Here is a 12,735-nt window from a genome sequence, read left to right as displayed (position 1 = left end):
CATCTGTCCTTCTGGTCCCAAGGAGACTTAAAGTAAAGCTCAAGGCCAGCCTGAGGAACCTGTCTCGAAGAACAATGGACAAGTCCCTGAGACTGTAAAGAAAGCTCCAGACCAGTCAGTGGGCCAATCATGCAAAACATACAGAGAGGCAACAAAGATGTGGAGGAGAACTTAAGAAGAAAAAGATTAGCCATGAGTAGCGTATGAACTGAACTCAACTTCCCACTTAAGGTGCAGATCAGTCAGCAGAATGCCTTATAAGATGCAGGAGAGCCCACTTCCCACTGTGCAGCTTCTAGAACTCAGATCCTGCAAACCCACTGAAGAAAGCACAGCAGTCAAAGCCTGGGACAACAAGTTGGAGACTTCCCATGCCAATGATTCTCAGACTTTTTTTTTTTTTTTTTTTTTGGTTTTTTTAGACAGGGTTTCTGTGTAGCCCTGGCTGTCCTGGAACTCACTCTGTAGACCAGACTGGCCTCGAACTCAGAAATCAGCCTGCCTCTACTTCCCAAATGCTGGGATTAAAGGCATGCGCCACCACGCCCGGCGATTCTCAGACTTCTTGGTGCCTTTACATCCTTCTTAAGGATTACTGATGACCCTAAGTCTGGGCTATATCTGTCAATATTTACCACATCATAAACGAAAAAAAAAAATTACAAAAACAAGCATTTACACATTCATTACAAAATAACAATAAACCCATGTGTTACCATAGCATACTTAATAACAATAAACCCATGTGTTACCATAGCATACTTAATAAAATCCCTTCTGTTTTTAAAACAGAGTCTCACTATAGAGTTCTGTAGACTAAGCTGGCTTTGACTTCACAGAAAGCTGTTTGCCTCTGCCTCCTGAGTGCTGGGATCAAAGGTGTGCGCCAGCTTCTGTTGTGATATACATTACCATATGGCCATATTACCAAAAGGTCTCTGGAAAAATCCTACCTTCTACTTGTGTGAAAAATTTAAAAGTAAATAGTTTAATAGTATTGGTACAAAAATTGTCTCTAAGATTTATTTTTGTGCCCAGCTTGGTAACTCACACCTTTAATCCCAGCACCTGGGAGGCAGAAGCCAATCTCTGAGAGTTGGAGGCCATCCTGGTCTTCAGCACAAGCTCCAGGACAGCCGAGGCTACACAGAGAAGCCCTGTCTTCAAAAACAAAAATTATTTGTCTGTGTGTCTGTCTGTCTGTCTGTCTGCCTATCTGTCTGTCTGTCTATCTATCTATCTATCTATCTATCTATCTATCTATCTATCTATCTATCTATCTATCTACTGTGTATGTGCTACTGTGTATGTACACACATGCATGCCACAGATGACAACTGTGTGAAGTTAATTCTCTCTTCCCACTATGTGGGTTCCAGGGATTAAATTCAGATTATCTGATGAGGCAAAGACATATGAACCTTTACCCAGAGAGAGCCATCTTGCCAGCCAACACTATATGATTTTTAAAACTACTGAACTTGGTCTAAAACAAATTACTGATTTGCTATGAACCCATAAGCCTCCAGGAACAAGAAGAAACATTGTAGCAATGATTCTGACTCCAGGGTGAAAAGGCTATCCTATCTGCTCCAGGGCAACACAGAATGAAGAAAAATGTGGAGAACGTATGTGCATGCATTTATAGAAAAGTTAAAATACTAGTTCCATATTTGGAAAATATAAATTTTTATTTTTAAAAAATTTTTAAATTTATTATAATTATATATAAGTACACTGTAGCTGTCTTCAGACACACCAGAAGAGGGTGTCAGATCTCAATACAGATGGTTGTGAGCCACTATGTGGCTGCTGGGATTTGAACTCAGGACCTTCGGAGAAGCAGTCAGTGCTCTTACCTGCTGAGCAATCTCTCTCCAGCCCCCAGAAAATATAAATTTAAGTGGAAACTCTACTAGAAAAGAGAAAAAGGTACTTGCTGGTAGGATATTCGAATATTACCTATGCACTGCTCCTCTAGGAAGGAACCAGGCTATTTATTAATCTTTACAGACTAAGTTGTTCTGTGGTTAGGTAGTTTCCTCTGAGATTGAAACACTCCATCTGTAATGAAGCCCCTTCAAGCAGGGGGGAGGCAGAGGCAGGCGGATTTCTGAGTTCGAGGCCAGCCTGGTCTACAGAGTAAGTTCCAGGACATCCAGGGATACACAGAGAAACCCTGTCTCGAAAACCAAAAACAAACAAACAAACAAACAAACAACTCAAAATAGCTTCAGGAAGTCCTAGAAACTGACCAGATGCACTAGGCTGCTCCTTGCCAAAGTACCACAATAAAACCTGAGAGGAAAGCCAGCCAGGGTTACACAGAGAAATCCTATTTCGAAAAACAAAACAAGCCAGGCAGTGGTGGCACACGCCTTTAATCCCAGCTCTCGGGAGGCAGAGGCAAGCAGATTTCTGAGTTCGAGGCCAGCCTGGTCTACAGAGTCAGTTTCAGGACAGCCAGGGCTATACAGAGAAACCCTGTCTCAAAAAAAAAACAAAACAAAACAAAACCAAAACCAAAACCAAAACCAAAACCAAAAAAAACCCAAACAAACAAAAACCTAAAGAGTCCTTCTCAGACAAATGGAGTTTAGCTTCAAAGAAGACTCTTGAGACAGACCAGCTGCCTGGAAGACCAGCCAAGGCAGGCACCTGCAGAGGACACTCCAACCTGTTGAGCTGCCTTCAACTCCAGTTTACAGTGTGTTCCAGGTTCCCAATCCTGTGAACTGCCATCAATGCTGGGGTGGCTTTAGTGATATGGCTGTCTTTGAGTCGTTTCTGTTCCTGGAAGTGACCCCTCACCTCTATTCCTGTACATCACCAAGCTGGTTTGGTTGTGGCGGCAAGATTTGTTTGGGCTGAGATTTTTGTGTAATGTCTCCCAGGAAATGTTTTGTCACAAAAATAGCAAGGTGCTTAAGCTTGCTGAGCTGCTCTAAGGCCTTCAACACTCATAACAAGCAACCAAAAATACATTAAAAATGGAGATAGGGCAGGGTGTGGTGGTGCACGCCTTTAATCCCAGCACTCGGGAGGCAGAGGCAGGTGGATTTCTGAGGCCAGCCTGGTCTACAGAGTGAGTTCCTGGACAGCCAGGGCTATACAAAGAAACCCTGTCTCAAAAAAAAAAAAAAAAAAAAAAAAAGAGATAGGACAATGAAAAAACAAGGTCTCCAGCATTTTAAATGTATTTTAAGGTAGAATTTTCTTCAAATCTGTTCTTTCTTTTATGACTTATATTTAGTTTTATGTGCCCTGGTGATATTTGCCTGGTGTGTGTCTATGTGAGGGGTCGGATTCCCATGGAACTGGAGTTAGAGACAGTTGTGAGCTACCATGTGAGTGCCAGGAATTGAACCTGGGTCCTTTGGAAAAACAAACAGTGCAGTACATTTAACTACTGAGTCATTTATCCAGTCCTAAATTTTATTTTCATAAGCATTTTTACATGGTATATTTGGAATTTATTTCTTTTTTAGTCATCATCTGCATTCTCAGGGAAAATTCAGCAGTCTGGGGCACGTTTCCACTTTGTTCTGAAACCTGGTTTCTAAGCTTAATCTTGCTCTTCACAATTGCTTGTTTCTTCTGGTTGTAAATGACACCTTCCTATTCTCAAGAGTCTATCCTGTTTCTGTTCTTACATATGTTTTGGGGGTTTGGGGTTTGATGAGACAGGGTTTCTCTGTGTAGCCCTGGCTATCCTAGAACTCACTCTGTAGACCAGGCTGGCCTGAACTCCCAGAGATCTGCCTGCCCCTGCCTCCTACTGGGATTACTGCCCTGTACCGCCACTGCTCTTAACTCCTGAGCCATCACTCCATTCAGGGACTGCTTTTCAAAACAAGTCAAATATGTTGTATACAGCTCCACTTTGAGGCTATGAAAATCCTGAAAGCTGCTGTGAGTGAAAGGTAATCATTTAACCTATATCTACAGCAAGGAAGCCTGAGGAGGAAGCTCTCTTCCTCCACACTGGAGTGACTGAAACACCAGATAAGCCTTGGCTCAGACCTGGAGCCTGGAGAGCTGAGGCAGCAGTGAGACCTTGAGATCAGGAAGAAAGGGTGACTACAGGCTATGATCACTGTGGTGTCAGACAGGCCAAGGCGAGAGAGGAGACTACGATTCATTCAAGCCGTACTGGGTTTGGGGAAGAGTGGTATAAAATAAGCCACAAAGGTTCCCGAGGTGAGGGAAGATTGTGCCTGTCACATCCTGTGTCAGGTTCTGGGAATTTTTATTTAGTAACGCTGATGCCAAAGGAAAGTGAAAGTTTGAAGACAGAAATAAAAATGCTCATGCAGGAGACAGGTCAGGCAAACACTCCTGGGGAAAAGGAATGTCTATCTTCTCCCTATTTTTTTTTTTTAAAGACTTATTTATTTTATGTATGTGAGTACGCTGTAGCTGTCTCAGACACACCAGAAGAGGGCATCAGATCCCATTACAGATGGTTGTGAGCCCCCATGTGGTTGCTGGGAACTGAACACAGGACCTCTGGAAGAACAGTCAGTGCTCTTAACCCCCGAGCCATCTCTCCATTCCTATCTTCTACCTCCTGATCAAAAGATCCTAACATTTTGAGCCTGAAAGGTGTTAAAGCATCCACCACCATTAAAACAGCAGTCAAATGTATGTAGTACTTTTGCAGAGGGCCTGAGTTCAGTCAACTCCCAGCAACCAAGTTCAGCAGTGAACAACCACTCCCAATCTGCGTGTGGCAGAATCCAATATCTTTGACACCTTTGGGCACCTATACTCATCAGCACAAAACCACACACACAGCATACATATATATCAGCACAAAACCACACACACAGCATACATATATATCAGCACAAAACCACACACACAGCATACATATATCTCAACAATTTAAGTAAACAGTAACTCTAAAAAGCCCTTAGGTAATACCTAAAAGTAGAAGAGAAGCAAGAATATAAGCATACTACTTCAGATAAAGTAACAAAAACCAAAAACAGTTGTGGCAGTCTTCCATGACTAGGAAAGGAGGATATCTAAACCATGGTGTAAACTAGACACGTTATGGGCTGGAGAGATGGCTCAGTGGGTAAGAGCACTGACTGTTCTTCTGAAGGTTCTGAGTTCAAATCCCAGCAACCACATGGTAGCTCACAACCACCTGCAATGAGATCTGATGCCCTCTTCTGGTGCGTCAGAAGACAGCTACAGTGTACTTATGTATAATAATACATAAATCTTTGGGCTGGAGTGAGCAGGGACTGAGCGAGCGGGGTTGACTGGAGCAAGCAGAGAACCTGAAAATTCAACTCCCAACAACCACATGAAGGCTTACAACCATCTGTACAGCTATAGTGTACTCACATACATAAAAACTAGGACACTTTACATACACTATCTGAGTACTGTTACTAAATGCAAAGCTTTTCTGTAGCCATGATGTGTCTGTGTGGTTAAAATTATGTGCTGATCATATGTAGCTCTCTTCTCTGACCTGATAGGTCACATGAACATCACTTACAGCCCAAGATGCTTTAACTAATGATCCTCCTGCCTCAGCCTTCCAAGCCATGGCTTAAATATTTGAGTGCCTCTTCGGAGACATTTGGTACTATGCATATATTGGTCAGTGTTGAACTGATGGCCCACAGCCCATTCATGCCAGGACTACACAGTGAAACCCTGTCTCAAGAAAACAAAAAAAAATAAAAAAGACGCATGAACATGGCTTTGTCCCTGTACTTTCAGAATGCTACCAGCTTTACCTTTTTATTATACATACCATTCTAACACAAGGTCTTTCTTTCAGTCTTTGGTTGCTCACTTCCAAATCTACTACAATGTATATTCAACTCAAGTAAATTATTCTGAGTATTAACTTTCTGTTTTTATTTTAATGAAAATCCAATTAATCACTCCTTCCACCTTAAAAAAAACAAAACAAAACAAAACAACCCTCTATGCTGAGTTCTATAACAGCACAAAGAACACATGCATGATACCCTGAAACCTCCCTCCCCCAACCCTGGTTTCTCAGTGCAGCTCTAGCAATACTGAAACTCACTCTGTAGACCAGGCTGCCTCAAAGTCAGACCTCTGCCTGCTTCTGCCTTCCCAGTGCTGGGATTAAAGGGCACTGCCACCAGCCCAGCATCCCTTCCTTTTTAACTACATATCTCTTCACACCCTTCAACCAAACAATGCAGAAAAGACTAAAATTTAGCAAAATTCTATGGGGTCTTAAAATAGAGATCCCTGGGGAAAAAGTAAAAATGTGGGCTGAAGAAATGGCCCAACTGTTAGGAGCAAATACTGCTCTCGCAAAGAACCCAAGTTCAGTTCCCCAACTCAAGCTGAACAGCTTACAGCCACCTGAAACAACAGCTCCAGGAAAACCAATGCCCTCTTCTGGTCACAAAGGGCACATGCACTCATGTGTACAAACACCCCTCAGAGACACACAGACACACAAAATTAAAAATAAAAATAAGAGCTGTAGAGATGACTCTGGTTAGGAGCACTTGATGCTCTTGTGAAGGGAACAAGTTCAATTCCCAGCACCCAAAACAGGTAGTTCACAAACCACCTGTAGTATTTCCAGTTCCAGGGTATCCAATCCCCTCTTCTGACCTACAAACAAGCAGGCACATATAAACATGTATAATTAAAATAGATAAAAAGTTAAAAATAGAAATCATAAACAAAAATAAAATAAAATTCTCCCATAATTTGTATTACAAAGTTGTTTTTCATAAAAAATGCAATATATTAATATCCAATAGCATTATTGTTATATTCTAACTTTCTTGTTGGTTGCTTTTTTGAGACAAGGTCTCACTGTCTAGTCCTAGCTGGCCTCAAACTAACAGTGCTTGATCTGCCCACCCCTATTCCCCTTGCTGGGATTAAAGTGTACACCACCATATCTAGTTTAATTTTCTTAAGTGTTACCTTCAGAATATAGTAACTATCAATAGCAATAACACATATATAAATAAAGGTATTTGAGAACTCAAATAATAAAATCCAGAAGGAGGGCAATAAGATATAAAAACATTCCTCAAAAACATGTAGCCTATAGACAAATACAAAAATCATTTTAAAAAGACTTAGCTGTGGCTTCTTCTGCTATTCCTAAAAAGTTGTTAGCACAGTCCTCATAAGGGGAAAAAAAATCCAGCCGGGCTGTGGTGGTGGCGTCATACACCTGTAATCCCAATAATTAGGAGGCAGAGACAGGCGGATCTCTGTGAGCTGGCCACCAGCCTAGTCTACAGAATGAGTTCCAGGACAGCTAGGGAATACAAAGAGAAACTCGATCTTAAAGACCAAAAGAAAAAGAAAAGAGAGGAAAATCCAGCTAAAACATATAATGATCTGAAGCCTCAAGAAGTTTAGTATGCCACAGGACCACTGTTACAACCAACAGTAAGTGCTTTAAGTATTTAGAATCAGAGGCTGGAGGTAAAGTGCTTAGTATACACAATACTGTGGGTTCAATCTCCAGAACTGCTAATGAAATAAATAGATAAGAATTGGAGGCTAAGAGTAAGTGGGGCTACAGTCTCCTCTAGTGAAGGGACAGGACATGAGGAGAAAGGAGTGCAGACACTCCAGTTAAGTAGGAAGGTCTAGCAATAACAGGACATAGATGTGAAGGCACATGTTAAAAAGACAAAAAAAATGAATGAGTAATTAGTGTTGACTGGAACAAGATGCTGTCCTCCAACTCTGCTCCAGGCAGAAGGGCAGCTCCCTATCTAGACGAATGTAATATACCCAGAGAAGAGATACAGACAGGTGTCGGGGGTCTCCATGAAAGTACCATAACCTGCCAATGGCAAGCTTGGTGGTCATATCCTGTACACATGAACACAATCCACTTCTTAGAGCTCCAACTTAAACAGATAGCCAGAGATGACCAGACTGCAAAAAGACAGTCAGTCCGTACAATTAAATGTTGCCCCCTTGTGACCACACAAGTATAGACAGACAGACAGACAGACTGACACACACACACACACACACACCCCTCCCCTCACCCCCCAAGAGTCTCTATCCCTGGCTGTCCTGGAACTCACTCTGGAGTGCTGAGACTAAAGGTGTGGGCAACCACAGTTGTCAGTTTTAAGATTTACTTTTTATTAAGTTTTGTGTGTCAAGTATGTGCACATGAGTCACGGTGCTCATGGAGGCTCTGGCCTGGAGTTCCCGTGACCTCACGTGACTGCTGGGAATCAAGCGTGGGTCACCTGGAGAACAGTCCATGCTCTTAACCACTGACTTTTCTCTCCAGCCTCCCAAATTGTCAGAAATGATTTATTTTTTTACAATAAAGTATGCTATCTGATATTCTATTAGATCAGCAAAAATGGACAATCAGACAAAAGTTTCTTATAGAGCTTAGGCAAGAAGTGGAAAAACAGACATTCATTTTTAAAGGATAATATTTTGATTCTTCAAAATTGGCTTAATAGTGTCTATTACAATGTCAAATATTTGCCCACTCTGACCCAGAGCTTTTTTCCTATGACCTTATATTCTGATTCCTGAAACTCACTCTGTAGATCAGGTTGGCCTTGAACTCAGAGATCCACCTGCCTCTGCCTCCCAAATACTGGGATTACAGGTGTGCACCACCATAACCACGCTTATCCTACATTCTGAGTAAGAGCACACATCATCGGGTAAAGACTATTTACTATGGATCTATTTGTCTTAATAACAAAAACATTTAGAAATATCCCCAGTAGTCACTCTGACCCACTGTATACTGAAGACTATGCTGCCTTTAACTAATATGTGATTTCCAGGAAGACAAAGACAGTGATCAAGGCTCATTACTAACCAAAGATATTACTACTTGATTGGAGAGAGGCTCAACATACAAAAGTGCTTGCCATATAATCGCAACCTGAATTTGAAACCTAAAATCCACAATGGTAGGAGAGCATGGTTCTAATCTCTACACGTGGAAAGTGTTGTGCATGGCCATCCTCACACACACCCTGATAAGAGAAACAGTACTGCTATTAAAAATAGCCAAATAATAGAAATCACTATCATGCCCATAAGTCTCTTTCTTTGTTAAGCAAAAAGTTAATGTCTATATAAGAACTGGAGAAATTCTCTTGGAATAGAGAAATTTTTTAAAAAACAAAATTTTTGCTTTCTACATAACAACTTGTATAATGTTTACATATATAATTCTGGTCATACATACAACAGAAAGAAAAAAGCAAAAAATAATTTTGACTAAAGTTTTTGAAAACTGAGAAAAACCTTATTAAGTCACTATGGTCACTTTCTGGAGAAAGACTACACTAAAAGTAAGCACAGTGACCAGACTCCAGCAAACATGGTTGGTCTGTCTGTCTTGTTAACCTCAGGAAACTGGAGCAAACATCTGGAACTGATAGGTACTAATTTGTTATATCAAAAACTTATCATCTTGATGGGCCTGGGTGGCACACGTCTTTAGTTCCAGCACTCGGGAGGGAGGCAGAGGCAGAAGCAAGCTGATCTTTGAGTTGGAGGTCAGCCTGGTCTATAGAGTGAGTTCTAGGACACACTGGCTATACAGAGAAACCCTATTTCAAGAAAAAAGAACTTCTTATCTCTAGGAAACGCCGCTCCAGGACACCAGGGATGAGTCCCCTCTTCAGGTGCTTTCAGCTCCTAAACAGGAGACTCCATATCTCCACAGGAATATAGGCACTAAAACTGGGATCTATCAAGAGGTCTATCTTCTTTTATTGTCTTAAGAGCTAGTTAGGGTAAACAGGGCTTCCCAACCTTTTTCAAGTTCCAGCAAAAACAAAATCTAGAAGAGCTAAAGGGCACGTGGAAGAGGTCTATCAAAAAGGGCTCATGCTGGGTGTGGTGGGGCACAACTCTAATCTCAGCACTTGGGAGGCAGGGGTGGGTAGATGTCTGAGTTGAGGCCAGCTTGGCCTACATAACAAGTTCCAAGCCAGACAGAGCCAAAACAAAGGAAAAAAGAACTGGCTCTATATTCTCTAAGCCAGTGGGGTGCTAGGAGCCTGCCATGTGCCCTGATCAGCATGGCCACTTTCTGTGTGAATGCAAACACTCTCGTGGGTTTTGTTTGCCATTTGGATGCATTTTAAGTTATGGTCAAATGAATAACTGCCTCTAAGAAGCATAGACAGCCACTGGATTCTTGAACTGGTTGCATTTAGAAGGTTTACTAATTTGTTTTGTTTTGTTTTGTTTTTGAGAAAGGGTTTCTATGTATGGCCCCAACTGTCCTGGAACTTACTCTACAGATCAGGCCTGTCTCAAACTCAAGAGATCCTATTGCCTCTGCCTTTCAAGTGTTGGGACCAAAGTACGCAGCACCACACCCAACCAGAACATCTCTTTAAAAAGCATCTTTCATCTTTCAATCACACAATTATAGTCATGTGACCGCTAACAAGTCCCAACCGTTTCCCTACATTTACCATAGAATATCAGAGGGAGAGACAAGTCAACCAACATAAGATAAACCCTCTTGTATAAGGAAGAGATCAGGATAGTTAAGGAGTCTAATGCTTGAGAAAAGGGATATGCCAATTAATTCTCAGAAGTAAACCCTACAGAGACGGAGAAAGTACTCCAGGCAGAGAACAGGTACCAAGACTTAGATACAAGCACTCTTGTCAAAGGAGAAGAGAAGCTCGGCACCATACAAGATGCAAAGAGGAAGATAATTCTGAGGTGTCACTATATGAACACGGATAAGGAATGCAAGAGGAAGCAGCCAAGGTCACAAAAGCTGGGGAAGCACGAGCCTCTGGCACAACCTGGCAAACATGGGCTACTAGAAATCCCAGAGAAGGAAGGAAACCTGTGGGATAAACCTGTGTACACAGACAACCATTGATCTGCAAGTAACATGAGCGTATGGGCTTATATACAGAAGTGCATACATGCAGTTCAAGACAGTTTTATTGATTTTTTTTCCATTGAAAAAAGACACAGCATTACTAATTTTTCAAGTTGGCTCATTCCCTTGGTGTACTTGCCAGTTGCTAACGATGTCCTGGTCCTTAAGAGATTAGCAGTTGTTAACGATGTCCTGGTCCTTAAGAGATAGCAGGACAGCTACCACAGCAAAAGCAAGACAGGGATTTACCTCTCGGCCTGTGAGGATGTGTCTCGCCAATTTCACTTTTGCAAAGTTCCCCTTGCCGATTGTTTTCAACAGTCTGTAGTTTCCGATGTGAGGCTGTTCATCTGCACAGGAAGCTATTGAGTTTCTACACCGAGCTCCAGAGCGCCCGGTGCGGGAGGTGACTTCTTGCCTCCCGTCTCCATGTGAAATGTGCTGAAACGTAATGTACACAAAAACAAGGAAGTGAGAGGACATGCAGTACTGCCAAATTTTAGGAGCATCTAGAGGTTAGAAACAAAACATCAAGGCTTTCATTGAATCCTAAAGGACCAAAGCACGTGATATAAATTTAAGAGGAAAACAAGAGACTGATACAAGAAACATCAAGTTTTATAGCTCAATCCGGTGTTCTAAGAGCTGAGACAGTTCCAATTTATGATTTTTCCAACTTATCATGGTACAAAAACATTCATGGAGGACATTTAGTAGAAAAATTGTACTTCAAATTGTGCATTACAACTTTTTCCTGAGCCATTGATAAACAGTGTAATTAACAGTCTAAAAACACCAATAAGCCATGATGGTCAAGATTGCAGTGCACAGTGCAGCCAGCCTTTTTTTTTTTGAGGGGGGGAAAGGATACAGGTATTCAATTACCCAAGATATACAACACTTTCTTATGAAATGTTTGTTTTAGGTGATTTTTGCAAAATTGTAGGCTAATTTAAGTTAAAATAGGCCAGCTTAACCAAGCTGTAAAGTTTGGTAGGTTAAGGGTAATAATTAGACATTTGCAAGAAGAATCACTAAAATGTAACCCCACTGTCAGCAGATAAACATCTGCATTTTGAATAGGTGACTATCATACAAAACAGAACTTCATTCTCTGCAACAGCATCTGTATGTCTGATACTCACCACAGCCTGTGAGGGAACAAAATGTTAATGTCACCATTCAGTAATGACAATGGGGCCAATAGTCAATTAGTGAGAAATCCATTTCTTGTTACAATCAATTTTTTTCATTTTACAAACTAGTTTCATTTTAGTTTAGGGCTTTGGGGTTTTTTGTTGATTGTTGGTGGGGTTTTCTTTCATTTGTTTGTTTTTGTTTTTTGTTTTGTTTTATTATTGTTAGAAGAGCTACGTGTAGGGCTGGAGGAGTGGCTCAATGGTTAGTGCCCTCTTGCAGAGGACTTGGGTTTGAGTCCCAGCACTCACATATTGGGTCAAAACTATAACTCCAGTTCCAGGGGGTCTGATGCCCTCTTCTGGCTTCTACAGAAATTAATCACACACATGGTGTATAAATATGCATGCAGGCAAAACTTTTAAGCATATTAAGAAATCTAAAGCAATTGAAAGAGCTAAATGTTATAAGTTACTTTCTTTAGAAATACATGTGTATTTTTTTTTAGGTTTTATTTTAATTTATCAAATATGGTCCCAACCTGAAGTTGAGAGTCCTACTTCAGTATCTCCCAAATAAGGTTTACAAGCTACAGATTCTTTTAGAATATTATGTATATGATTATTTTGCCTGAATATATGTCTGTGTACCACATGCATGCAGTGTCTGAGGAGATCCAAGGGAGTCTTGAGGCAAGACGAGATCATCAGACC

At 41.2% G+C, this 12,735-nt stretch overlaps 1 protein-coding gene across 16 annotated transcripts in view; it reads right to left on the bottom strand.

Moving 5' to 3' along the window:
* The window catches only part of Mark3 (MAP/microtubule affinity regulating kinase 3), an 81,723-nt gene that overhangs the window by 52,325 nt on the left and 16,663 nt on the right, over positions 1 to 12,735 (bottom strand). For all 16 annotated transcript variants that reach the window (XR_003949991.1, NM_021516.4, NM_022801.4 and 13 more), the window contains exon 2: positions 11,135 to 11,326. Coding sequence is in view for 10 of the 16 variants with exons in the window: in NM_021516.4 (NP_067491.2) it covers positions 11,135 to 11,326 (192 nt within the window). In the remaining 6 variants the exon portion in view is untranslated. The remainder of the gene's footprint in view (positions 1 to 11,134; positions 11,327 to 12,735) is intronic.

This window comes from Mus musculus, chromosome 12, assembly GCF_000001635.26.
Source record: "Mus musculus strain C57BL/6J chromosome 12, GRCm38.p6 C57BL/6J".
NCBI lineage: Eukaryota > Metazoa > Chordata > Mammalia > Rodentia > Muridae > Mus > Mus musculus.
Note: the sequence above shows the minus strand (reverse complement) of the source record. Positions and strands in the feature narration are given on the sequence as shown.